Source organism: Lepisma saccharinum, chromosome 8, assembly GCF_977018435.1.
Source record: "Lepisma saccharinum chromosome 8, izLepSacc3.1, whole genome shotgun sequence".
Taxonomy (NCBI): domain Eukaryota; kingdom Metazoa; phylum Arthropoda; class Insecta; order Zygentoma; family Lepismatidae; genus Lepisma; species Lepisma saccharinum.
In genome coordinates, this window is record NC_139236.1 from 29,558,211 (window position 1) to 29,585,316 (window position 27,106).

A 27,106-nucleotide genomic window follows, 5' to 3' on the forward strand; every position below is an offset into this window, starting at 1 on the left:
GCACTGAAATGTGACTGCAGCCTTTAAACAAACTTCGGTTTGCAAGGAATTTATTTTTATTGTGTTTACATTTGAGCTTGTCTGCATGTATAGTGTTTGTGACAGTAGTAATTTCCCGATTTTTTTAGGCATGCAATTTGCAACACAGGATTGGCGTCAATCTTTAGTCCTTATTTGGTGATATTCCAAGCACTTCAGATTGTAAATAGCGCCTGTATAGCACTCTCGTAAAAATACGAACAGCAAAATATAAAATTTGCCACATCAAATTTGTCTTCTTCTCAATAATTTTTTGCAACTTCTCGTCAGAAGGTAACATGTTAAACAATATCAGTTTTTTCATATTGCGTTTTACTGTACTTGAGGACAGTATTTATGTCTCAAACTTAGATATGAAATGAGAATCCAACAAAAATAAATCATAAGGAACACACGAATTGAACAACAAAAATTATACAAGATTATTCACTTTCTGATCAGGGGTGTACTGTGTTCTCTTCCACAGCCTTCCCTCCCTCTGACGTCAAACTTTACAGCTCCATTTATTTCCAAAAAGGGGCTTTAGAAACAGGCCTCTCAAGGCAGGTGGTGTGCATGTCTAAGAACCTTGGGTCGGCATATTGTCCCCGCAGATGATATAGAAGTAAAGATCTGGAGATATGAGTACTTTATTTTGATTGCCTCTCAATCCCTCCCAGAGAAGGAACGTTTCCAGATTTTACAGCCATGCCGAAGTGTCAACAAATATCAAGTCATTCATGTTTGACACAGTAGTTAGTGCCTGCCGGTGTGTAGAATCGCGATTATCGGAATGTCTGGGGAACAGTACAAATTTCGTAAATTTGAATCTGGATTCCAAATGGCTAAAAAAAAAAGGGAAAAATGGACATGCGTTTTTAGAAAGTCAGAAGGGTGCCTTCGAAGAAATCTTGCTGCCTGTAAATACAGTTTCAATTTCAAATTTTGCCACGATAAACGGAAATAATGTAGATACAATTGATGTCAAGGGTTTTAGTGTTATGTTGATGATGATGTTACGGAGTGTGTTCGTGATATAGTCCAAGTCGTGTGTACCAGTGGTGGGGTGACCTTAAATGTAGCTTGTCTGTGAACCAGGTGTCAAATGTAGGAACTATATGAGGAGGGGTACGTTTCATGTTCATCTTCTGAGTCAGGTGTCAGATTGCCTCTGCTTTTAGATCCAGGTGTGTGGCCATCAGTTTTAAACAGTTCCGAATTTGATTCAATCATTCAAAAGGGCCTTATTTGCATCATAAATCATGATTACTCAATTAATGGTGATAATTGACAGTTTTCACTTGGATTTTATAAGCCTGTTATGCAAAATGGGGAAACGGTCGACAAAAGGTGACAGAAGAGGAAAGATAAGATTTTCTGTTTTTGTTGTAAGCTGTTTGGGAAGAAGGGTGGGGGCATGTTGGCAAATGAAGGATGCGATGATTGGAGGCATTTAAGCTATTGGCTACAAAACTATGAAATATCAGAAAGTCAAATTCAATGCCTTAAAAAATGAACCAAATCTGAATTTAGACTGCAGAAAAATATAAATATTTATGAGCAACAGGGACTTGATTTCACAGGAAAAGCAGCATTAGCATGAGGTCTTGGAAACAAATACTGTATACCATTAAGTATTTGGCAGAGCATGATCTTGTATTACAGGGCCTAGGGCATAAATATTCGCGGGATGTATATATATATATATATTTCAATTTTTCTTCCTTAGTCTGAAGTACAGGTGTCCTACAAAATCATAATGTAAACACTATTACATTTTCATTTTGTTTTCATTCTGATGTACATCATTACCAAGTGGAGGCACATGGCACACTGGTTCAGATCCTGCTTTAAACTGTAGGTCCAGTACCGATTATCCCCTCTGGGCATAAAGTGGACTTACAACAACAAATCAATCAATCTGATGTTCATTATATTTAATTGCAAAAACGGGAATGTTTAATATCATATTGTTACTTTAACTAAAAAGTAGCAATATTTATTCATATCCAATAACATAATTGTTTTCTTTACTTTTCATTGAATTTGCATTGTTTCCATAAATATTTTCATATATATCATTCTATAAGTAAACAAACAATATATGTTAAGTATTTTTGATACAAATATTTGGAACACTATCTTTATGTCGTAGCTACTTTGTTTATGATTTCAGTAATTTTGGACATATTTAAGTATGTCAAAATAATACACGAATGCAGGGTATATCAAATTAGTTACTTAATTGGAAGCATTCTATAAACTCGTTAAAGAAACACACAAATTGCTACCCCTGTGATGACCTCCTTTTCGTATTTAGCACGTTTTCTTTCAGAAAAAATACATAACAACAAGGGTAAATTTACAGTACATGGCTGCGAACACACAGGATAAATTTTTTTTTCTAGGGCGATACTGCGCTTGTGCTTAACAATAGGTAAAAATTACACAATTCTAATAACCAGGTTGGCGTTAGAGAATAATTTTACTGATTTTATTGATATTTTAACATTAGGCCTACATAATACAAGGGCCTCACAGATATAGTTCGCACAGGGCCTCGCTTTCCCCTGATACATACATACATGTATTAGGGACGAGACAGTTTAATCGGTACTTAATATTTATTGTCTGTTATAGTCATATCAGTTTATTGCTAAATTAATGAGATTTTTACAGTCCTTTATATCTATGTAGTGTATGCCATTTTGTTATTTTTTTGGATATAGATGTATAATTCATATGCCCTAGTTTTCTAAAGTTAATGTCTAAATACAGATTTTATTGACTATTGCATTCACCTAGTTACATACGGTAAATTAAGGCATTTAAAAAACTAATGTGGTCTTAATTTTATATCAGACCAGCATCATATGGGCAAATTTTATATCTGTACCTCATTGGTATTGACAACATTTCATATTGGTCTATCCATAACACACTTACATGCTCACTCCTGTGCCTTTCTGCCTCCTTCACTTTTTTTATAGATTGCCTTGGGTATATTTGTGGTTTTCAGAAGGATATGGGCATTTACATACCTTTATATTAATAATATAAAAAAATTAAACATTAGTAATTCATTTACATTATTATTTAAAAACCTCGTCATTTTTCACCAAACATGAATACTTTTATATGTTTGTCAGGTTACACACTGTGTAAGTTATGTGATAGTAAATTAACCATCTTCCTTTTTCATGTTAGCCCAGAGTTACAAGATCTGAGTTGCTTCGAAATAAACACATCCTTAAAGGGCAGAAGCTACATGTTTGGTTGTGTCAACTCCACTGAGAGAAGGATCTGGATGCAGAAGATTGCTGACAGCCTGACCAAGTCATTTCCTGTTAGGCTGGCTTCAGATTACATCAGAGCTGGATGGGCATACATGAAGGTATGTAGCAATTATAAATATTAGGTTAAGAGCAAGAATTGTTTCCATTTTTGTTAGTAATGTTAGTGAAATAAATGTCCTGGAAGTTGTTTGTAAGTAAGTGAATTTCTTGCGATTCATAAGTTAGCAAATTTTCATTTCTGTGTGTAATTCTCATTCACATTCTTGATCTAGGACCATAGTGGAGGTGATGGTCTTCACCATGCTCTGGGCATCTTAACTCTGCCTGTTACCCATTGGTTAGAGTTGCCGTAGGCCAGCCACACACCGGATCCGACATGACGCGACGCGACAAGTCATTTTTGTTGCAAAATGGCTAGGGAAACATTTAACATGGGGCTCTTATGGGCTGCCACATACCAGATGAAACAATTGACTGTAGTCACCTCAAAGCACGATGTAACGGTTTGCAACTTAACAGTGAATGTCGTTGGAATTTGGCCCTTGCACAATGCGACAAGCACGATGCGCATGTGCGAATCCTTTCTTCTTAGTGCACCACTTGCATTGACTAATCACTGTATCGTTTAACAGCACATATTATATTGACGGTGCGGTCAAGGTTAAAAATGGAGTTTGATCCAGAGAAGCTAATCGTCGAAGCGAGACCTCCATTGTACGATTATTCCTCGACTGGTTACCGTAATAAGGACAAAATTGATGCAGTATGGAATGAAGTGGCACAATTACATTACTTGAAAAAAGAAATAGGTCTATTGGAAATCACCTTGTATTAGGACAGAAAATATAATGTACAAAACGTATCGTAAATTGTAAGGAAAAAATCTTTAGACCAGTTTTATATTTATTGCTCGAATAACGATGTATTTGCACTTTGCGAATTAATCTTTTTCCTTCTTTGCGAGAGGATTCATATATTGCTGGTTTCATGTGATTCTCTTTTGAGAGGAGATAAATTAATATTATAATGAAAAATAATTAGAAATACAATATCAAACAAAGCTACACAATTGATTACTCATTTCTTCACATGGAAAATGTGTTTCCAAAGCTTCAGTGGCTTTCATGTTTTCATGTATATGTTAGTGATTTTTTTGTTATGCAACAAATTTAGTTTTTGTACGAACAAAATATCAAAAATAAGTTATCATATTTGCATGTAACGAGCCAAAAACGGTAAGGGAATAGAAACATTCCTGGTAGTAATGAAAATTAACATTTGTTGCCAGGAAAAATTGGCTCCTATGGGGGAGGGGGGGTTCCCTGATCCTGCGAGACCATACCTTGCACACACTGTCATTTTACACCCTTCCCAACTTCCTTTTTGTTAGCAATTTGGAAAGTTATGTTGTCATGGAACACTGCTATGAATGGAATTAAAGAAATCAACACCTTTTTTGCCCTCTTGTTCTTGTATGAACACAACAAGACTCGTCTTGCCTCGTCATGTTGTGTTGCTTTGTGTCAGGTCGGATGTGCAGCTGGGCTTGCGAGACTGGAAAAATTCCCTTCTGAGATTATCCAACTTGGGAATCACACTGGGTCTCCCATGTATTACTGAGTAAGCCTTCTGCTTGATCCACAGTGACCCACCCCCTTTATTAAACTTTCAAAGATGTACATAGATCATTATGGAATCCATGGCAACTATTTTTTTCCTGCCGAACAGGTGGCAACACTGTAGGGCCAGAATAAATGTTTGAAAGCCTGTTGGATGTGCTTCTGAATGCTATCACTAAAGTGGCCTGGGCCAGTAAAGGATAGTCAGGGGATTTTGGAAACTTGCTATTATAACACAGTCATCATTTCAGAAGGCAAACCTCTTTAAAGAAATATAGTGTACACAGTAATGCTCAATACAAACTAACTCCCAAACTAGTCTCCAAGATTGTCCATGGTAGATTGCCAGTGATGGAGAAGACCATGAATAACATTGGCTGCATTTGAGTCACTAATGTAATAGAGAGTGAGTGAGCGAGCTTTCCACCCATTGCTGAAATGCCACCAAAATGTCCTCCTTGTTCTCGGAACATTTTCCATGCAATAGCTTCTTTGCACATTGACTGAGGTCTGGTGTTCTAATACCTCCCACCTCACCAATGGAACAAATCGTTTACAAGAGTTGCTGTGTGATGTGTTATTGTGACAGTAGTTCTGGGCATTTTTCACAAATAACATGGAGCATCTGATACTGCAAAAATTCTATAATACTGCATATTTACAGTATGGCCCTTACGAACCTGGTGATACACAAGATCACCTTGACTGTCATAAGCCAAAATGATCATGAGTTTCATTGGGGAGGGATTCTGTCAAACTGTGTGACATCTTGGTGAAACTTCAGTTCCTGTATGTATGCAAATGCCCATGTTTCATTTATTTCAATTTAATGTCATTCCCTTTGTGCTTGTATCACTCAATTTCTGTATCTTATTTAACTGATGTGGCACGTTGCACAATTTGAGGATGTATCAAAAAATATGAAACACCATGCAGGTCAGCTCTTGATACCCTTCCATGTTGGAACCTGTAACCAACTCGCCACTGCTCAGTATGATGAAGAATGACCACCCACCGCTTCTCATAGCTCTGCATGACACTCATGTGCAATTTTGCCACATGGCAAAAAATAATCCATGTGGAGAACTGCATGACTTCTATCTTCAAGCAGTTCCGGCAACACACTGGCTTTTCGATTACTTGCTAATGGACACACACACACTGTATCAGAATAACTTTAAATATTTGATTTTTAAGCAGCTTTAATCGTGTGCTAATTAGAGATGCCCAATTCTCGACATATTTATTTTTTGATTTCTGAAAGTAAAACTAGAAGATTCTATATTTTGGAAAATCCAGAAAAAGTTAAGTTTCTGAAATTTTGAAAAATTCTGAAAACTAAGAATTCCAGGTTTTTCCACTTTCCTGAAATTTTGCAGATTCCATAGTTTTCTCTTTTCCACAAACTAAAATTCTGGAATCCAGAAATTACATATTCCATAATCTGGATTATTTTGCCAACCACAAGATTTGATAAACCAGTATTGGTTGATTAATACGTTGGAAAACTGCTGAACCTTGGCTGTTAATAAAGAAAATTTGAATTTGAATCAATGTTACAACTTGTGAATCTTATTGAGAGTGCTAAAGTATGCAATGTTGTAGTTGAAACGTTATTGTAATATTGTGCTGTCTTTGTTGAGTAATGGAGATGTTTCTAATCTAATCAGGAGGGCATTAGTGGATGCTGGGCTTTAGGATGGCTTGCAGTTAAGGACCGATCCCTGTACTACTATATTCAGAATTCATTACAAGAGGCAGATCTAAGGAAAGCTAGATGCATTAGTAAGTACTTAATCAACATATTGAGGAGATTGAGTTATTTTTCAAATCTCCATCACTGTATTGCAGATGGTTTTATTGTGTGGTGAAGGGGGTTTGTTATATATGAAGGGCTCGGGTGTAAAACATGGTAAGTGACATTTTGGTCATTTCTGAGTTCATTAAGATAAGAAAAAGTTTTATTGGCTATACTGTAGATAAATTGTTTTTGTGTTGTGTTTACCGATTTCAGAAGGCTTCACTGAGTCTAATGCAAATTCTATGATATGGCAATTTCACTCGAAAATTGAAGGATGGTACATTTTACTTTTTAACTGAAAATTACGAAAATGTCACCGTGTTTTACACCCGAGCCCTTCATATAATATAACTGATTTTGATTGAAAGTAGCATTGGGTTTATCAGTAATTTGTCACTAATTGTACCAATTTTATGTTGTTATAAATAGTTAATTCTTGCAGTTCGATATTTTTCTTATGAGTAATAGTGCACGGGATGGCGTAGGTTCGAATCCGGCTCTGGTCGGAATTGATTCGGCCTACGTATAGGACCAGTGGCAACCCACCATCGTGAGGACATTGGGAAGCTCCGAGTGAGTGAGCGTAATCCAGTCGAGATGACCTAGTATAACGGCTGGGGATACATCGGGCTGACCCCCCGACTATTCCAATACTGGTTGAAGATCTCCACGTTTAGAGGTGACGAGAGAAAGTGTGGGAGGGAGACCGGCAGTCGGTAGGTATGCCCAGGCCCTTCATGGGCTGTTGCGCAAAGGATTATTATTATTATAATAGTGCATATGAAAAATAAATATGAGTCAATCAATGAAGACAATTTCAAGTACTTTGAATAACTATTATTGATCAAAATAGCATAGTAAAAATAGTAATTTATAAATATGGCAAACATAACATTACACAAAAAATGAGTCAAGACTTCAAGAGAGCGAAGCTGCAAATTTCTGATTGTCTTGTTTTTGTTTCACTACGTATGTTTAAAAAGTGATGGAATTAAAAAGATTTCATGACTTAATGCGCAACATATTTTTTACTTTCTTCAGCATTTTTCTTGCTGATTCCAATCCTAATGCCATTTTCAACAGTACAAAATATATCATACAGATCAAGTTTTCTTCTCTGTTTAGTATATGGCTTGACCCACATATAACTTATTTTCTGACAATAATTCATGTTTTGTGATGTGTTCGCTTGGTATGTGGAAACTTAGGGTTCCAACGTAAAATTTATCTAATTTAGTTTGAACAATAAAACATGTTAATAATGTGGTGTTCTTACATACTTTTGTACTGAGTGGTATTTTCTTTCTTTTTTTTTCTTTCTTTTTTTTGGCTTTTCAAAAGTAAATTTCTCTGTTGTGATATATGTAAAAAAAAAATCCATTTTATCTTTCTAAGAGTGATATATACGTTCTGTTGCCCAGATGCTTGTAATAATTTTTAATTGTGTACTATGATGTAGTTTCTAAACAAGTAGTGTCATTTATATACATAGATAGAATACAGTTTTCCCCTCAAAATTGTGTTCAATATAAATATATCTTTTTATCTTTTGCTGCTAACCACTTGGTCAAAATGTGAGGAACTTTGATCTAGTAAGTGTTCTATTTACGTTTCTAACAGTTGTTTATATCATAATGTCAGTTTTTATCGTAATGCCATTTAATGATTCAACTTACTATTCCTGTCATGTATGTACGCAGAGGTTAATCTATTCACACACATAGGTACTTCATAAGATAAGATTAACACGAGGATACTAAATAACAATGATTTAATACTAAACTTACCAAACCATTTCTAAGATGTCTGAACTTACATTTAGTTAATAAACAACTTTACAAACAATTGAATGTTGACCAAAATATTATGCACACTTAACAATCCCTTTCCATTTTCTAAGTAGCTATATTTATTTGTTTGTTGTCCAATTATGGGAACCCTAATCTATATTTATGCAGTTGTGTTTTTTTCATTAAACACTTGATTGTTTTTTTCTTTAAAAAGAACATTGTGAAAGAAAGATTTCAGAGTTGTTAAATGTAGGGTTGAGTTGATATCACTTAGAACGTTTATACTTGAATATTGAATCATTTTAAATGTCTTCAACATAGTTATAGTAATTTCACATGTATAACTTTTTTCGAAAATTTTTGGCCCAAAAATCTGTTTGGGCCTTGCCGATGGTGCAGTGGTAGCATTGTCGCCTTGTATTCAAGGGGTCCCGGGTTCGATACCCGGTGTAGGCACTTAGGGGTTGTATCCCACTTTAAACTGTAGGTCCAGTCCTGATTAGCTTTACTGTGCATAAAGTGGACTTAAAACACCAAATCAATCAATCTATCAGAAATCTGTTCTGCATATTATACACAGAATCATTCTGACAGCTAATATGAAACAATGCCTGTTTTTGCTTTGTAACTGTGTATAACGCGTGCATATATCAACAGAGGTAAATGCAAATTATGTCCACAAGATTGTCAACATTCGGAGGAAAGTATCGTTAACAACTTCATTAAAAATTACTTCCATGGCATTTTTTCACCTTCTATCAGAACGTTTGGCATCACCGAGCAAAGTGGCAGTGATCGAGTGTGCCTCCCCCCACCACACAGGAGTTGAACCATTGTCATTTGCCGTGCATGAAAATAATGGAAAGTAACTTCCTTAAAAATTGATTCAGCATCTTAATAGTTTGCACTGACGATACTAGATAGTGTACGGTATTGAGAGCTTGCCATGATGTCATGAGCAAGAAACACCCGAGAAGGTGAAGAATGCAATATACACTCGAAACTAGGCAGTGCACTTATAACCATCATTTTTCTGTTGAAGAGGGCCCTCAAATATGGATCGTGAAGTGGAAGATGCAGTGAAATTGAAACTTAGGTGAACTATAATCACTTCCATGTTTAAATGTAGTTTAGTCTATCATACCAATACACAGTGATATATGAAAATGAAATGAATGATTGTGGGCTGAAAGTACAAGGCAAATATTTTACATATATGTTTCTACGATTATTGTTGCATTAAAATGGTATGCAATAATATATGCTGGAGTGTTTGACGATTGTGAGTGAGGGAAAGTGATCCCATACAGTACTCTAGTGTGCGTTATATGTGCATGCACACTATAAATGCATAAGTACGGTATAAACATTGGAATATGAGAATACGATTACAACTTTAACATAACATTGTAGCATTGTTATGCTTAATAATAAAATGCCTGTCTTATAATGAATAAATTCACTTTCAATGCCGAATTTTGGCCCAGAATGAAAAGGGGTCACATGTGATGTAATTTGTACACTACAATAAAAGATGGTTATTTTGTTTAACAAAATGAACTGATCAGAAAATACACCACGTTCAGTTGTGTAACTTTTGAAATGAACCAGGAAAGCTTTAATTTTTGTACACTACACACAGTGTAATTAGAAAATCACAAAATAACAGTAAAATATTTGATTATTTTCTGACCACAATTCACATGTAAATTAGTTCATATTTTATGAAATTGAGTTATATATTTTTAATTAATATAACAAATAAGTACGGAGAAACTAGTACTCACTTTTATCCGTGAAGCTGTTTTTTCTTCTTTTTCGATTAATTTCAGTGGCCACTGCCACCATCCTCGTTGGAACTTGCTGCGCTGTTGCTTGGCGTGCGTCTTTTGTTCGTAGTTCTCTGGCTGCCGCTAGGTGCGCTGTTAGGTGCGCCGTGCATCTTGGTGTGTCGTCTGCTATTTCCGGGCGATAACTGCTGCAGTAGTGGAATCCAAGTGTGGTGCGCTTCACGCTATCGATGTTTAGTTCGTGACGGAAGTGCATTATGGCGTGCGTTTCCTTGATTTTGGTGTCTATGAGCGTGTGGGCAGTGTGTTTGACTCGAACCTTTTGAATTTTATGGCTATTGTATTTGATATGTCTAGCAAGACCAGTAGTGGGTTGGGCTTTTTTCGCATCTGCTAGGTGCTGTTGGATTCTTTCATTGACAGATCTGATGGACCTGCCGATGTAATGAGCCTTGCATTCACACTCTGCATCATATACACCTGGGTTGTCAAGGGGAGAGAGGAAGTACCATTTGTGCTTGTTCAGTTTATCAGTTATTTTGGAGTTGGGTTTGTGCGCTACTTTGATGCCAAATGGGAGAAGGGCTTTGGCTATGCGGTTGGAAGTGGTGGGATGGTAGGGCAAGGCAAACCATTTATATTGGTCGCTGGGGGTTGGTTGTGGCTGGGCTGTTTGTGGATGGGTTGATTGTGGTAGGTTAGGGTGTCTGACCTGTATTTCCGCCTTACTGCACCAAGTGGAAAGTTGTGATTCAGTGTAGCCATGTTTCAGGGCTATTTCTGTGATGGTGGCTATCTCCTCTCGTAGATCCTCTTCTTTGCCACAGTAGGAGAAGGCTCTTCGATAAAAGTTTAGCCACACATTGGCTTTTTGCTTAGGGGGATGGCTGGAGAGAGCATGTATGTACTGGTTGCCTGCATCCGGTTTTCTGTAGACGGTGGTTGTGAATTTGTTAAGTGCACGGCTGATGGTGATGTCCAGGAAGTTGATTTTACCAAGTTTTTCATGCTCTACGGTGAAGTTGAGCCTGGGGTGGATGCTATTTAGCTTGTTTACTAGGAGGTTGAGTTCTTCTGCCTTTTTGTATACAACTATTGTGTCGTCCGCGTACCTTCCATATCGGATGTGTTGTAGTTCTGGAGTGTGGAGTATCTCTTTTTCAGCCAGGTGCATGACGATGTTGGCTAAAGGAGCTGATAGCGGGTTGCTTATCGCAAGGCCCTCGGATTGGTTGTAGAATTTATCTTCAAACTGAAAGTAATTGTGTTTTAGACAAACTTCCAATAGCCTGGTTATCTCTCGTACCTCTAGGGCCGGGATTCTGTTAGTTGTTAGCCATCTTTCAACTGAAAGCAGTGCTAGGTCTATGGGGATTGAACTGTACATATCTACTATATCAATGCTGGCTAATTTTGCACTGTCAGCTTGCACTATTGAAGATACCAGATTTTTAGCATCGGCACTGTTGCGGAACACGTATGTTAGTTTGTGGTTGAATTGAGATATTTTGTTTTTTAGCCAGTTTGTTAGGTGGACTGTGGGGTAATTGAAGCCAGCTATTATAAGTCGCATGGGGATTCCAGGTTTATGAGTTTTAGGAATGCCATAGGCAATGGCAGGTGAAGGGTGGGGGTTGAGGAGGAATTTGTGGTCTTGTTCACTAAGTATGGCACTAGATTTCACTGCATTTTTCACAATTCTATTGTACCTGTCTGTGGGGTCTTTTTTGATGACACTGTACGAGTCACTGTTTTGTTTGTCTATCACTTTTGTGGAGAAATCACCTTTGTGCATGATTACGAACTGGTTTGTTTTGTCAGACTTTAGACACCAAACATCATTGGTGTTCAGCCATTTGCCAAAATCGGAGAGGACAGAAGAGATTTCTTGGTGCACTGGATTAGGTTTCCTGGTTTCACTGTTGGTCATCACTTTTTGAAAAATTCCTGCTGCGGACGTTCTGATGTTTTCCGAATCTTGGGGTTTGGGAGCAAAACAAACTGCTTTTTCTGCCGCACATATGAGGTCGAGGGTGGGTGGTTTACTGTTTTGTACATTAAATTTATCACCGTAGGCAAGGAGTTCTTTGAATTTGTTGGGGATTGAGAGATTCGACAGATTTATTATGTTTTTTCCATGTCCGTCATCTGGGTTGATTGCATTCTCACTCGGCCATGTTCCTCCCAAGTGGTGAAGTTTGTTGCGTAGAGACCTAGTTTTTTGGTTTTCCAAGATTTGCAGCATGTATTCGATGTTATTCTTTGCATGCTCCCACTTAGCGGGTGGTAGCGTGGTCTCCAGTCTATTTCTTTGTCGTTCGCACGTGTGAGAGAGTCGGCGAATTTCAGCATGTTTGTCGGAGATAACGGCGGAAAGTGCACGTTTTTGTGAAATATGGATAACGTTCCTCATTCTGTAACTGCTATTTTGCACTTTCCACTGGATGAACTTGGGAAAAACATCGCACCGTTTGCACGCTTTCAAGAAAATTACGTCCAATCGATGCACAAGTAACTTACGTTTGTTCCGTTTGTATTCCCGTAATTCCTTCACACGCGAAGGTTCTGTATTCATAATTGGGAAAAGAGAGACGCGGTAGTATATAAGTACGGAGAAACTAGTACTCACTTTTATCCGTGAAGCTGTTTTTTCTTCTTTTTCGATTAATTTCAGTGGCCACTGCCACCATCCTCGTTGGAACTTGCTGCGCTGTTGCTTGGCGTGCGTCTTTTGTTCGTAGTTCTCTGGCTGCCGCTAGGTGCGCTGTTAGGTGCGCCGTGCATCTTGGTGCGTCGTCTGCTATTTCCGGGCGATAACTGCTGCAGTAGTGGAATCCAAGTGTGGTGCGCTTGACCGCTATCGATGTTTAGTTCGTGCGGGAAGTGCATTATGGCGTGCGTTTCCTTGATTTTGGTGTCTATGAGCGTGTGGGCAGTGTGTTTGACTTGAACCTTTTGAATTTTATGGCTATTGTATTTGATATGTCTAGCAAGACCAGTAGTGGGTTGGGCTTTTTTCGCATCTGCTAGGTGCTGTTGGATTCTTTCATTGACAGATCTGATGGACCTGCCGATGTAATGAGCCTTGCATTCACACTCTGCATCATATACACCTGGGTTGTCAAGGGGAGAGAGGAAGTACCGTTTGTGCTTGTTCAGTTTATCAGTTATTTTGGAGTTGGGTTTGTGCGCTACTTTGATGCCAAATGGGAGAAGGACTTTGGCTATGCGGTTGGAAGTGGTGGGATGGTAGGGGAAGGCAAACCATTTATATTGGTCGCTGGGGGTTGGTTGTGGCTGGGCTGTTTGTGGATGGGTTGATTGTGGTAGGTTAGGGTGTCTGACCTGTATTTCCGCCTTACTGCACCAAGTGGAAAGTTGTGATTCAGTGTAGCCATGTTTCAGGGCTATTTCTGTGATGGTGGCTATCTCCTCTCGTAGATCCTCTTCTTTGCCACAGTAGGAGAAGGCTCTTCGATAAAAGTTTAGCCACACATTGGCTTTTTGCTTAGGGGGATGGCTGGAGAGAGCATGTATGTACTGGTTGCCTGCATCCGGTTTTCTGTAGACGGTGGTTGTGAATTTGTTAAGTGCACGGCTGATGGTGATGTCCAGGAAGTTGATTTTACCAAGTTTTTCATGCTCTACGGTGAAGTTGAGCCTGGGGTGGATGCTATTTAGCTTGTTTACTAGGAGGTTGAGTTCTTCTGCCTTTTTGTATACAACTATTGTGTCGTCCGCGTACCTTCCATATCGGATGTGTTGTAGTTCTGGAGTGTGGAGTATCTCTTTTTCAGCCAGGTGCATGACGATGTTGGCTAAAGGAGCTGATAGCGGGTTGCCCATCGCAAGGCCCTCGGATTGGTTGTAGAATTTATCTTCAAACTGAAAGTAATTGTGTTTTAGACAAACTTCCAATAGCCTGGTTATCTCTTGTACCTCTAGGGCCGGGATTCTGTTAGTTGTTAAGTTGTTAGCCATCTTTCAACTGAAAGCAGTGCTAGGTCTATGGGGATTGAACTGTACATATCTACTATATCAATGGTGGCTGTGGGGTCTTTTTTGATGACACTGTACGAGTCACTGTTTAGTTTGTCTATCACTTTTGTGGAGTAATCACCTTTGTGCATGATTACGAACTGGTTTGTTTTGTCAGACTACAGTGTCATCAAAAAAGACCCCACAGACAGGTACAATAGAATTGTGAAAAATGCAGTGAAATCTAGTGCCATACTTAGTGAACAAGACCACAAATTCCTCCTCAACCCCCACCCTTCACCTGCCATTGCCTATGGCATTCCTAAAACTCATAAACCTGGAATCCCCATGCGACTTATAATAGCTGGCTTCATTTACCCCACAGTCCACCTAACAAACTGGCTAAAAAACAAAATATCTCAATTCAACCACAAACTAACATACGTGTTCCGCAACAGTGCCGATGCTAAAAATCTGGTAACTTCAATAGTGCAAGCTGACAGTGCAAAATTAGCCAGCATTGATATAGTAGATATGTACAGTTCAATCCCCATAGACCTAGCACTGCTTTCAGTTGAAAGATGGCTAACAACTAACAGAATCCCGGCCCTAGAGGTACGAGAGATAACCAGGCTATTGGAAGTTTGTCTAAAACACAATTACTTTCAGTTTGAAGATAAATTCTACAACCAATCCGAGGGCCTTGCGATGGGCAACCCGCTATCAGCTCCTTTAGCCAACATCGTCATGCACCTGGCTGAAAAAGAGACACTCCACACTCCAGAACTACAACACATCCGATATGGAAGGTACGCGGACGACACAATAGTTGTATACAAAAAGGCAGAAGAACTCAACCTCCTAGTAAACAAGCTAAATAGCATCCACCCCAGGCTCAACTTCACCGTAGAGCATGAAAAACTTGGTAAAATCAACTTCCTGGACATCACCATCAGCCGTGCACTTAACAAATTCACAACCACCGTCTACAGAAAACCGGATGCAGGCAACCAGTACATACATGCTCTCTCCAGCCATCCCCCTAAGCAAAAAGCCAATGTGTGGCTAAACTTTTATCGAAGAGCCTTCTCCTACTGTGGGAAAGAAGAGGATCTACGAGAGGAGATAGCCACCATCACAGAAATAGCCCTGAAACATGGCTACACTGAATCACAACTTTCCACTTGGTGCAGTAAGGCGGAAATACAGGTCAGACACCCTAACCTACCACAATCAACCCATCCACAAACAGCCCAGCCACAACCAACCCCCAGCGACCAATATAAATGGTTTGCCTTCCCCTACCATCCCACCACTTCCAACCGCATAGCCAAAGCCCTTCTCCCATTTGGCATCAAAGTAGCGCACAAACCCAACTCCAAAATAACTGATAAACTGAACAAGCACAAACGGTACTTCCTCTCTCCCCTTGACAACCCAGGTGTATATGATGCAGAGTGTGAATGCAAGGCTCATTACATCGGCAGGTCCATCAGATCTGTCAATGAAAGAATCCAACAGCACCTAGCAGATGCGAAAAAAGCCCAACCCACTACTGGTCTTGCTAGACATATCAAATACAATAGCCATAAAATTCAAAAGGTTCAAGTCAAACACACTGCCCACACGCTCATAGACACCAAAATCAAGGAAACGCACGCCATAATGCACTTCCCGCACGAACTAAACATCGATAGCGTGCAAGCGCACCACACTTGGATTCCACTACTGCAGCAGTTATCGCCCGGAAATAGCAGATGATGCACCAAGTCGCACGGCGCACCTAACAGCGCACCTTGCGGCAGCCAGAGAACTACGAACAAAAGACGCACGCCAAGCAACAGCGCAGCAAGTTTCAACGAGGATGGTGGCAGTGGCCACTGAAATTAATCGAAAAAGAAGAAAAAACAGCTTCGCGGATAAAAGTGAGTACTAGTTTCTCCGTACTTATATACTACCGCGTCTCTCTTTTCCCAATTATGAATAACAAATAAATTTGTAACTGTTATGTGACATTGCAAACTATTCAAATTATGAATGTAATTGAAAATCTTTCAAAGTTTTGCGAACCTCAAAACTTATTCAACTGGAACAAGTCTCGTTTATTTTTCCATTTATTTATCTCAAAAATGTCAAAAACACAATGTCAGTGACCTACATCTATAATTGAACATGTCTCATACGGAATCCTGTTCTACCAACAAGAGAATACCTGCTGGTGCTAACCTAACCTAACCTAACCTACCCTACCCTAATCTAACCTAACAAAATTTCAATCCTGAAGAAGCAGAGGGAGCACGGATGATGCAATCAGCTGCTTGCCATGTAATCCTTCCTCTGCATTGCCAAATATGTGCAGCATCCTTCAACCCCTTTATTCATTGCCAAGAGACCAGAGGTGTAAGTTTGTGTCATTATGAAGGAGTAAACTGTACAGAGAGATAGCAAAGGTGTAATATTTATTATTGTTGAAATTATTTGACATCCTGCCAGGGGAAGGATTTTAAAAATTTGGCAAGACAGGGACACAAAGACGAATGTATTCGCTTGCAGTGTCTGCAAGAGGAGAATCTGCATACTTTAGTTTGCGAGATTGCTGCAGTCTTTCTTTTTTTGGTACGACTAAATGTCAAATATTTTTTCTGATACAACCGTAATCAGCTGGTATCAATATACGAGGGATGATCGGGAAAAAAATAATGCAAAGCCTGTAAATTCCAGTATGTATTTATTAGATGAATACAAACAAACTGAGCCAGTTGAAAGTATACTTCATACACAACTTCTCAACATAGTCCTCTCCTCAGTTCAGACATTTATCCCAGCGCTTCAACAGGTTCCTGTCTCATAGAACTCGGGGTCCTGTTGTCAGAGCCCTACCCTTATGTCCTGGCCTTTACGGGTTTTAGGTGGCATGTACTCCATCATCTAGCATACCTCCCGGACCTTGCTCCGAGAGATTACCATCTCTCTGCTCCTTTGAAATATCATCTCAGAGGATGCCAGTTTCACTCAGATGATGTTGTCAAGCACAAAGCAAGGGCTTGGCTCCGATAAGAGGACTCCGAGACAGGCATCATGAAAGTTGTGAAGTGCTGAGATAAATGCCTGAACCGGGGAGTAGACTGTGTTGAGAGGTAGTGTATGAAGTATACTTTCACAGAGCCAGTTTGCATTAGTCTATTAAACACAAGGTGCTATCAAAACGTTTTGAGACTAGCTCTGTTTACAAGAAAGTACTTTATGCATCTACGTTTACACACTATCATCTTCAAAATAGTCCCCTTGCACATTGATACAGTGCTCCCAATGTTCCTGCCACTTCTGGAATGTGCCCTGACTGTGAGGCATCCTTGTGCTGCCATCTGTTGGCATGTTACAAAACTAGTCTCGAAACCTTGTGCATACTGGAATTTACAGGCTCTGTATTATTATTTTCTGATCATCCCTCGTATCAGTATTGTTCTCAGCCCAACTTAAATGCGTAATTGTAACAGTAATATCTTATCAAGTAATAGCTTTAATAATATTGGTAATATTAAAGTATGTGCAAATTTTCAGAGTTGCAGGATTTACAGAGGGACACACATTGCCCATGTGCAGCTGAGAAGGGTCCAATAATCCTGATTGACCTGCTGGGCCAGGTTTTGTACCTACAGATGGAGCTTGTGAAGGAAACTAAAGCATGGCAGAAATTCATCACAGCAGCAGCAGTGAACAACGGCATGTGCTTAAACGAGCAGCAACTGACTCAGGAAGACATTCCGACCATAGTACACAAATGCATTAAATTTGTCTACACACATGGTTAGTATGTGCCTTTCAAGTTAAGTGACATTCTATTTTCATTGCGTTAGCTCTCGTAAGTGCCATTTCTAGATTATTATGTATTACATTTATTTCAAACTCTTGGGTGAGACAGTTAGGCCCTGCTTCGCTTAAAAAAATATGTGTAAATTGCTTATAACTAAGGACCCTGGTTTTTTAGTATAATTTTGTTCAAATTCAATTATTATTATTATTTTTTTTTCTGTTGCTCTTAACCATTTATATTGTATTAAATTGTCTTCTATGTTAATTGTTCTCTATTCTCTTTATTTATTGTTCACTATTTTCTTCAATATTTTTTCCTTAATGTAATATTCTAATTTTCCTTAACGATTATTTAATTATTAATGTAAAACTAGGCTTGGGCCATGTGTATGAGGTTTTCTTTAAGTTAGAGGTAGTATCCATGGCCGAGTGATTAGCACTGCACTACAACACCAGGGGTTCCAGGGTCCGAGTCGCAGGCTCGACATGGGTATTCTTTCTTAATGTTCACTCATTAATTTCATCTAATCATCACTTACCTCGTCATCACAATTAGCCATAAGTGGCAAAAAAAAACAAAAACAATAAATAACAAAGATCAAATCAAATTTGAATTTGAATTTTCTGTTATTTTCTGTAGTAGATGTCCTTTATCTTTTTAGCTAGTGGTAGACCATCCCATGGCTTACCACAAAATAAATAATTATTATTACTATTATAATCCCATTGAGTCTGATGATATAATTGATGATTTGTTACTTGTAAAGTGTTCTTTTTATATATTTTTCTTAAATTCCAGCACAAAATTTCTGACGTTCCTTTTGGGTGAGCGCTACTGGATTACTATATCACTGTAATTGTCCAATTCCCTTGTGCAGTAGAGTTATGGGACTCTTCTTTACTACTGAGCATTCTCAGGACGTGCAATTACAAAAATGACTAACTTCTTACCGTTTTATTTTTTTATTATTAAAGCTATATCACTTTCAACGTTCACCGCAAACTAATACCACTATACTTACTTATGAAATCACAACACAATAAGCGGCTGCTTTTCCTTTATAACAGTGTATTTTAAAATATTACACATCACCTCTCACGACTCTAACAACGTTCAATCTTCAGACATGTGTTGTCTTGCAACGGATTCAACAAGGATTAGACAGTTCTAGTTTTTCTCATCCTACCAGAAATGACTTTGTTTCCGATAATGGATGTTATCAACATGCAGCCAAGAATTATAAATTGAATATTGACACAAACAAAAATATTAAACAAACAAATAAATCGAACATATTACTGTGAAAATAACAAATAAAACATGACATATGGCAAAAATAAACAAGTCAGATCAAATTGTAATGCATTTTATTTCAGCTGAACCACACAATTTAATTTTTCTTCCCCAGGAAGTCTCTCTGAAGGCATATACAGAAGAAGTGGATCTAACTCCAACACCACCAAGCTTCTCACCCTATTCCACAATGACGCATGGGCTGTGCAGTTGACGATCGAGGAATATAGTGAACATGATGTAGCAAGTGTTCTAAAGCGATTTTTTAGAACACTGCCGGAACCTCTGTTGACTAACGCACTGTATTCACAGTTCTGTGAGACTACAGGCAAGTTAATTTTACACATATACATGTATGTCATGTTTGTAGTATTGTTGTTTTGGAGTGAAGTGTTGTGTATTTTATAGGTTCCTACTGTGGGTGCCAAAAATATTGAGCCCCCTGTTTACGTGCTTGTACAATTGCACTCTGAGGTTGAAAAAGTCAAATATACCTTATTGGAAAGGCAGAGTATCTGCTCTTAGACAAAAGTAAGACAAAGTGATTTTAACACTGTCTGTTCTTCATTTTAACAAAAATATCTAGAAGTGTAATATTGTTCACATGTTTTTATGTAAATCAAATTCCATTCTGTATAACTTCCTGTAAACTGGTCATAAAAATATTTTTCTTTTTTGTGATTGAATGTTGTTTAGGTGGAAATATGTCAGTTACATATAATGTTGCTATAATTTGTGGAACATCCACAATTAATTCTTAATTACAGTGTTCTCTGTAGTGAGCAGCCCATTGGCAATCCAGTCCATATCAAAATGATACTCGATGAAATAAAAATTAAACTTTAATATCTCATCTTTGCACATTGTGTGAATTGTTTATCTTGGCAATTGCCTCACACATTTTTCGTTTTGTTCCTATGAATGCACATGGATAAAGTGCATTTTGTTGCCAGACATTACTCGCCTGCTATCTGCCCTTCACACTCCATGTCAAGCCAGTAGGTTGACACAGGAAGCGTAAAAAAAAGGTAAAGTGTTCCCCTGTGCATAGCACCACGCCATGAAGGCGTATAGGGGGTGTGGGGGTAACGCCCCACACTTTCTTGATCCGGTCGTGAGTGGGGGTGATGTGATCAGCATCACGCCCCTGACCGCCTTTACCCCCCCAGGGTTTCCCCCAGGTACCCATGTTATTCGACGCTGGGTGGGCGCCGGGGCCGCTTCCATCGTTAGAAAAGTTCCCGGATTTGAACCGGCCGGGGATCGAACCCGGGACCTTTAGCATGGTAGTCAGACGCGTTACCAACTGAAGCGAGCCAAAATATTTTGTTACTAAGTGACGTGTCATGTCCAGTGAACCATTCTAGACATGCTGCAGTGTTACAGATAGATTATTACAAGAATTGCAGCTGTTAAATAGACTAAAGTATAAAAACTATATTTCAAGTGGGATATAGCTACATGTTGAAACAGACACAGATGAAGTGAATTTTGTGAAATAATACATCTTGGTAAGATCTCCCTTCAACTTAATCAAATGCATGGCATAAAATGACACTGAGGAATCACATTTGTATCAGGATTGGATAAAAGCTTAAATTTGCAACAAAAACTGTAGAAAGAAAATTATTTTCATTTGTAATATGACAAATATGTACCATTCTGTCCCCATTCACCATATTAGGGGTGAAAAAATAATTAATATATCTGATCATATTTGAGATATACACATGGAACGTTTGGATTTAGATCAAATATGTTTCATTAATAGCTTTTTTTTAGGCGTTTCAAGTTTCCATGTTTCCATAAAGTATCCATATTTGAAATATTTATTAAAGATCTTCATTTGATTTTTCCATAAAAGTGCAAAAATAGTATGACTTTTAGTACACAAAATCTCAATATTATATCTGCAGTTGATTATGAACTGTACGATGTTAAGTTTCCCGATGGTGCAGTGGTTGCATCGTCGCCTTGTAATCAAGGGATCCCGGGTTCGATACCCGGTGGAGGCACAGAGTGGTTCAGATTCCACTTTAAACTGTAGGTCCAGTCCCGTAAACTGTAGATCCAGTACCGATTAGTCTTACTGTGCATAAAGTGGACTTAAAACACCAAATCAACTAATCAGCCAACCATTTTCTTGAAAAGAAAAGAAAAAAAACTTTTTCTGTGAATTTTTCATAATAATAAAATTGAATGAGGAATAATGATCAAATAACATTTATTAAAAAATAGATATTTCAAGCTTTCCAAAGAGGTTTTGATTTTTTCCTCCCACGGAGTACAATTTTATAAACATGTAAATCAAAAGCTCAGTATGTTTGATTTTCCATTTTGCTGGAAATTTTGTAAATAAAAATGAAGAATCATGTGAAAATAGTGAAATATGATTTTTGAACCCACAGAAAAAACTTCTTTTTTTTTTTTTAAATCCTGCCACTGAACTTCCCAGGTTCAAATCCTGGTAATATAAAACGCAAATTCCATTTGAGAACTTATGTTCTAGGTTCTACTGAATTTAGGAAAATGTAAGGCAGTGTAGCTGATTTTCTCATTTTTGTACTTCTTTCAGATGTGAAAAATGAGGAAGAGCGTCTTGTATATTACAAGAGATTATTAGAACAGCTTCCACCCATTAACTACCTCACCCTGAGGAAGGTGATTGGCCACCTGAGGTTTATTCATGAGCAGCATGAAGACAATTTGATGCCTGTCGAAAATTTAGCAGCCATTTGGGGACCAACTTTGATGCACACAGAGGTAAAGATGTTAATTCTAAATGTAAAAATGTAATATTATAATATCCCTAGTTTGGAAAACAAGTGAGAAAAAACTATAGATTAATATAAAAAAACTTTTGTCTTAGTAATACTGCTAAAGTACCTATGTATAGAGACATGCATATTTTGTTTTAGACAGAAACACAGAATGTGAAATAACACATTGTAATGTTCCTTTTTCATTAATTTGAATGGTGTGAAGTACATTTTCTTACCATGTTTTGTCACGAAATAATGGCAAATAAACTCTTTAAATATGAAATTTAGAATTAAACATAAAATTTTGTGAAAGAAAATTCAGTAGAAACTGTGTTGAATTGAATGTGATACATTAATGAGTGAGGTAGAACAAGATTGTCAGTGATACTCTTATTAGTTAAAATTCTCAGTTTGTTGAGCATCATTCTCAGTTCATAGCTGGACTTGGTGCCATTTGCGTCAGTCAGCTTGTCTGCCTCAGCATTTCAGATTTGATCATTCTGAAGACACAGGTCATTTCTCCTTTCAATCCACGGGCCTTTCTTTCTGATGGCATTATGGCGTGATGGTCCGGGGATCCGTGCCTCCAGGTTACGTTGCCGGTAGGATAGGTGAGCCTAACCTACTCACCAACATTGGGCTTGATTGACTTTGCAAGTCTACCTGGCTATGTAATAACCTGGACGTACTTATCCCCGTGCAGCTTTACGCTGTCCTCCTATGACCATATGCATGGAGGATGTCCCCAGCTGACCAGCATCCATTCCGGACTTTTAGCCTATTTAAATCAGAATGATAGGCGCGCTTCCCGGTCTTATCCGCCCAAATATGAATTAAAAACCAAGACGTTGGAATGACACATTTCATCTTCTTGGGTCTCTCACATTTAAATATACACAAGCACTGAACAAACTTATAGGTGTGTTTTTACATAGGTAACCAACAAAAAGGTAAACAAGAGCATGGTACTTACATAGTCTGCTTCCACTTCATCACACATGGGCCTTTGGAAATTTCGCACTACCACTCCAACTTTAAATGGGGGGATTTCTGAGAATTTACACTAGAAATATGACTGGGTCATAAGGCAGATAGTTCTTTAAATACAAATGCACTGTTCCAGGGAGGTATCTAACAAAGGATGTGCTGAATAAACTTGGATGCCTTTGGATGCACACCACCTTGGTCTTCTGAAGGCCCCATACCATGTGGTTTGCAATTGTTCCGTTTTTCCTGGTTTCAGGTTCCTTTCACTATAGGACACTTTAAACCCTACACTTTGTCCCTTTAATGCACTATTGGAATAGTTCTATGCACATTTTGGGTTTTCCACACTTTAGAAACTATGGCCGCCCCATCGTTTCCCTCTCCAATGGCCTACTCTGGCCCAAACTGCTGGAGCGATGTGTATTGCTTCAAAACCTAACAACAAGTGGTTTCAAGATGGCGTCCTCTCATGAGAAGTACTATTCCAGTTCTATTGTCTGGAGGCCATGCCCAGGAGGCCATCTGGTTGGTCCACAGCATTTCTGGTTACTTGCTTTGACCAAGTACCTCAAAAAATCCACCAGGTGGCAGTCTAGGCAGGGCTAGTTCCACTGGCTCTCAACAGGTGCTGTGAGATCAATTGTTTTTTGTCAAAAACATTGATTTTTTGATGTTTTTGGGGTTTTATTTGTGCTAATAAATGTGAATTGGGGTTATTTTCAGGGAAGGCAAGTTAATTTGTGCTTGCACAAATGTTATCCTGAAAATCTATTTACTAATAAAAAATTTGCTTGAAATGCAACATGTGCTCATTGGATTAGGCCTACTCACAAAATGTTATCATTTTGATAACCAATGAATTTGGGTCAGGGACCTATTATTTACTTGATATTTTGGTGTTTTAGCATGCTTTTACCACTTAGGCCTAATTCCTTCTAATTTTAGTATATCGGGGAATGTCTACTCCTGTTAATTTTACATGGAGTGAAATAGCCTTGTACTTTTGTTGGCGTGGAGTGGTGCTTGTATGTATTGTGGATGTATAGCCAACCTTTGCAACATATTTTTGCGATCTTCCACTGCATCGTGCGTCTAACACAATTCAGAGATCTACCTCTCAAGTTTCAGTGAATTTGCTCAGTTGAAGCTGGTTAGCGATGGAAAAATTTTCCCCGATTTCTTCATGCATTTCTGCAGTTCGTCCCTTTTCATGCACTCATACACTAACAACAAGATTTATTGGCTTGTATTCACAGTCACTTCAGAAACTCTGAGCAGGAAACCAAACATGTGAGTAATGCATGCCACCACAATGTGGCTTTGAACTACACTATTCAGTTGCACCTCACTGACTTCTAACCACAGTGTTGGGATTGACTGACATCTATCAGAAAACATATGAATTATTACCACACAATGTATATGAGGGGGATAAACGTTCCTCTCAAACCATGAAAACTTTTTGTGTCAATATAACTTGGGAATAATATATTCTTAAAACATATTGTAGATTTGTGCTTGTTACTCACTATTAAACAAAATAAATACTTTAAAAAGTATTGATTAATTTAACTACTTACGTGAGTGAATATGGAGTCTTATTAGGACAATGTTTCGGAGGTCAGACTGCCTCCTTCATCAGGTTCGTGGATGTTTCTAGGCACAGAGCATAGTGCCGCGTAAAAGAACACCTGATGAAGGAGGCAGTCTGACCTCCGAAACGTTGTCCTGATAAGACTCCATACTCACTCATGTAAGTAGTTAAATTAATCAATACTATTTAACGTATTTATTTCCTTTAATATATTCTTGCATTATAAATAGCATCTGATTGTGACTTTTGGCCCAAGGTGTAGAATCTACTTCAAGAAGTGTTCTTTTTAGTATTTACTGTTTTCTTGTTGCAATTTTTTGATATGTGATGAGTATTATGCTACTAAATTGTATTATAATTATGTATTATTTGCACTATATAATTCTTAGGAATTATTAATCAATACACTACAACATTACATAGAAATTCACCTCTAATACTTACTTGCTTCCATCCCTTTAAACAATCAATTGTTTTACGTAGAAATTTTCAGCGAAAAATGCAGGTTCGACCAGGACTCGAACCCGGGTCTCTGTCATACCATGCCATTGCTCTACCACTGAGCTACCGAGCTGGCCTGGCCTCGCCTGATTTTTTGCTATCGCTGTTTTACCTGCATGGAATCGTCTCTGCCAGTGCTACCGCAACGAAAAATCAGGCTGGCTCAGTAGCTTAGTGGTAGAGCAATAACACGGTATGCCAGAGACCCGGGTTTGAGTTCTGCTCGAGCCTGCATTTTTCGCTGAAAATTTCTACGTAGTACATCTCCTGTGTATGCCTAATCTTCAAGAATCAATTGTTTTGTTTCTCTTCACATTGTTATCTTTACATGTGAAGTTAATATTCTAAAACTCGGATTCTACACCCACCACAAAATGACTTCGGACCTCATGTGAAATCTGCCGTAGTAAGCAGCGGTCTATCACTTTGTAGCCTTGTATCTAGTGTTGTTTTGGTTCGAACACAAAATTGTTTCTGCATGAACATATCTGACGACAGTGTGTTACTGCTGATAAGCGAGTTCATTTCATTTTGTATTGTTAGTTGACACAGGAAGGGTGAGTTTCTGCTGCAGTGTGTGTGATAAATTGCTGTGTTTTTGTGTGGTGTACTTTGTGTTGGATATTTTCCTACTGTATTTCTGTGATGTTTGACTACTATACAGGTGTATTTGTGATATGGCGGGAAAGTACTGTAGTAGTGTGGAAGAAGCCAGCATTATTGAATGGCAAAGTGAAAACGTCCCGATAAAGACGATATGTAAACAAACAGGTCGTGCAAAATCAACATAATGAAGGTACAGTCAGCTGCCAGAGGACTGGCTCCGACTGTCATTCCAAAGCACAAATTCGATGGTGAGAGACAAAGAAAAACAACCAAATCTACAGACGCTCTCCTAATGAGAGAAATAAAGAAAATCCCTCGACTGACAGTGTCAGAACTTAAAGAAATGCACCCGAGTCTGCTGGAAAACGTTAGTGTTCGCACAATTCAGCACCTTTTACAGAAAGACTTGGATTTGTAGTGTCGTACTGCTGCTAAGAAGCCACTACTCACTGCCTACAACTCACCGCCTGCATGAAGAAAGACAGTCTTGCTTTTGCAAAGAAATATGCACGCTGGACACCAGCACAGTGGAGGAAAGTCATGTTTAACGATGAAAGCTCATTCCAACTCTTCAGATCGATAAGACCCAAAGTATACGGTTCCGACCGTTAGGCACTCCCAGTCTGTAATGGTGTGGGGGTGTTTTTCAGGTGAAAAGGGTAGGGCAGGTTTATATTTCTTACCGCAAAACGTGATGATGAACTCAGACCGATATATCAATGTTCTTAAGGACCATTTAGTGGATATGTTTCAGATCCACGAGTGTGATCTTTTCATGCATGATAATGCTCCTTGTCACTCGTCTAAGAAGGTAAGGAAATGGCTTGAGGAACAACAGATAAAGTTGTTAGAGTGGCCTGGGAATAGCCCCGATCTCAACCCAATTGAAAATTGTTGGCATCGTATGAAGCAATTCCTGCGAAAGAAGATGATTCAGAACCTACACACCCTCCAAACAGAACTGAAGAAAATGTGGTGCATTGACATCGACTTAAATTACTTCTAAAGTCTTAGTGATTCCATGCCCAAGTGCATCCAAATGATTCTCAAAAGTATAGGCAACATGACTCCGTACGAATGTATACATTTTTTGCTGTATCTAAAACTTAATAATAACTTTTCACATGAATTTTTTGTATTGTTTGTGCTTTTGTTATGAGGTCCGAAGTCATTTTGCGGTGGGTGTAAGTGTGAATGTTTATCTAAATTATAGTGACATTCCAGACATGTTCATGTTTACAAATTACATGTTCATGT

At 38.4% G+C, this 27,106-nt stretch overlaps 1 protein-coding gene across 3 annotated transcripts in view; it reads left to right on the plus strand.

Moving 5' to 3' along the window:
- RhoGAP15B (RhoGAP_ARAP and RA_ARAPs domain-containing protein RhoGAP15B) overlaps positions 1-27,106 on the plus strand; it is a 71,231-nt gene that overhangs the window by 14,030 nt on the left and 30,095 nt on the right. For all 3 annotated transcript variants that reach the window (XM_083126384.1, XM_083126382.1, XM_083126383.1), the window contains exons 3-7: positions 3,226-3,412; positions 6,604-6,718; positions 17,854-18,099; positions 19,515-19,727; positions 21,975-22,162. In XM_083126384.1, coding sequence (XP_082982510.1) covers positions 3,226-3,412; positions 6,604-6,718; positions 17,854-18,099; positions 19,515-19,727; positions 21,975-22,162 — 949 coding nt within the window. The remainder of the gene's footprint in view (positions 1-3,225; positions 3,413-6,603; positions 6,719-17,853; positions 18,100-19,514; positions 19,728-21,974; positions 22,163-27,106) is intronic.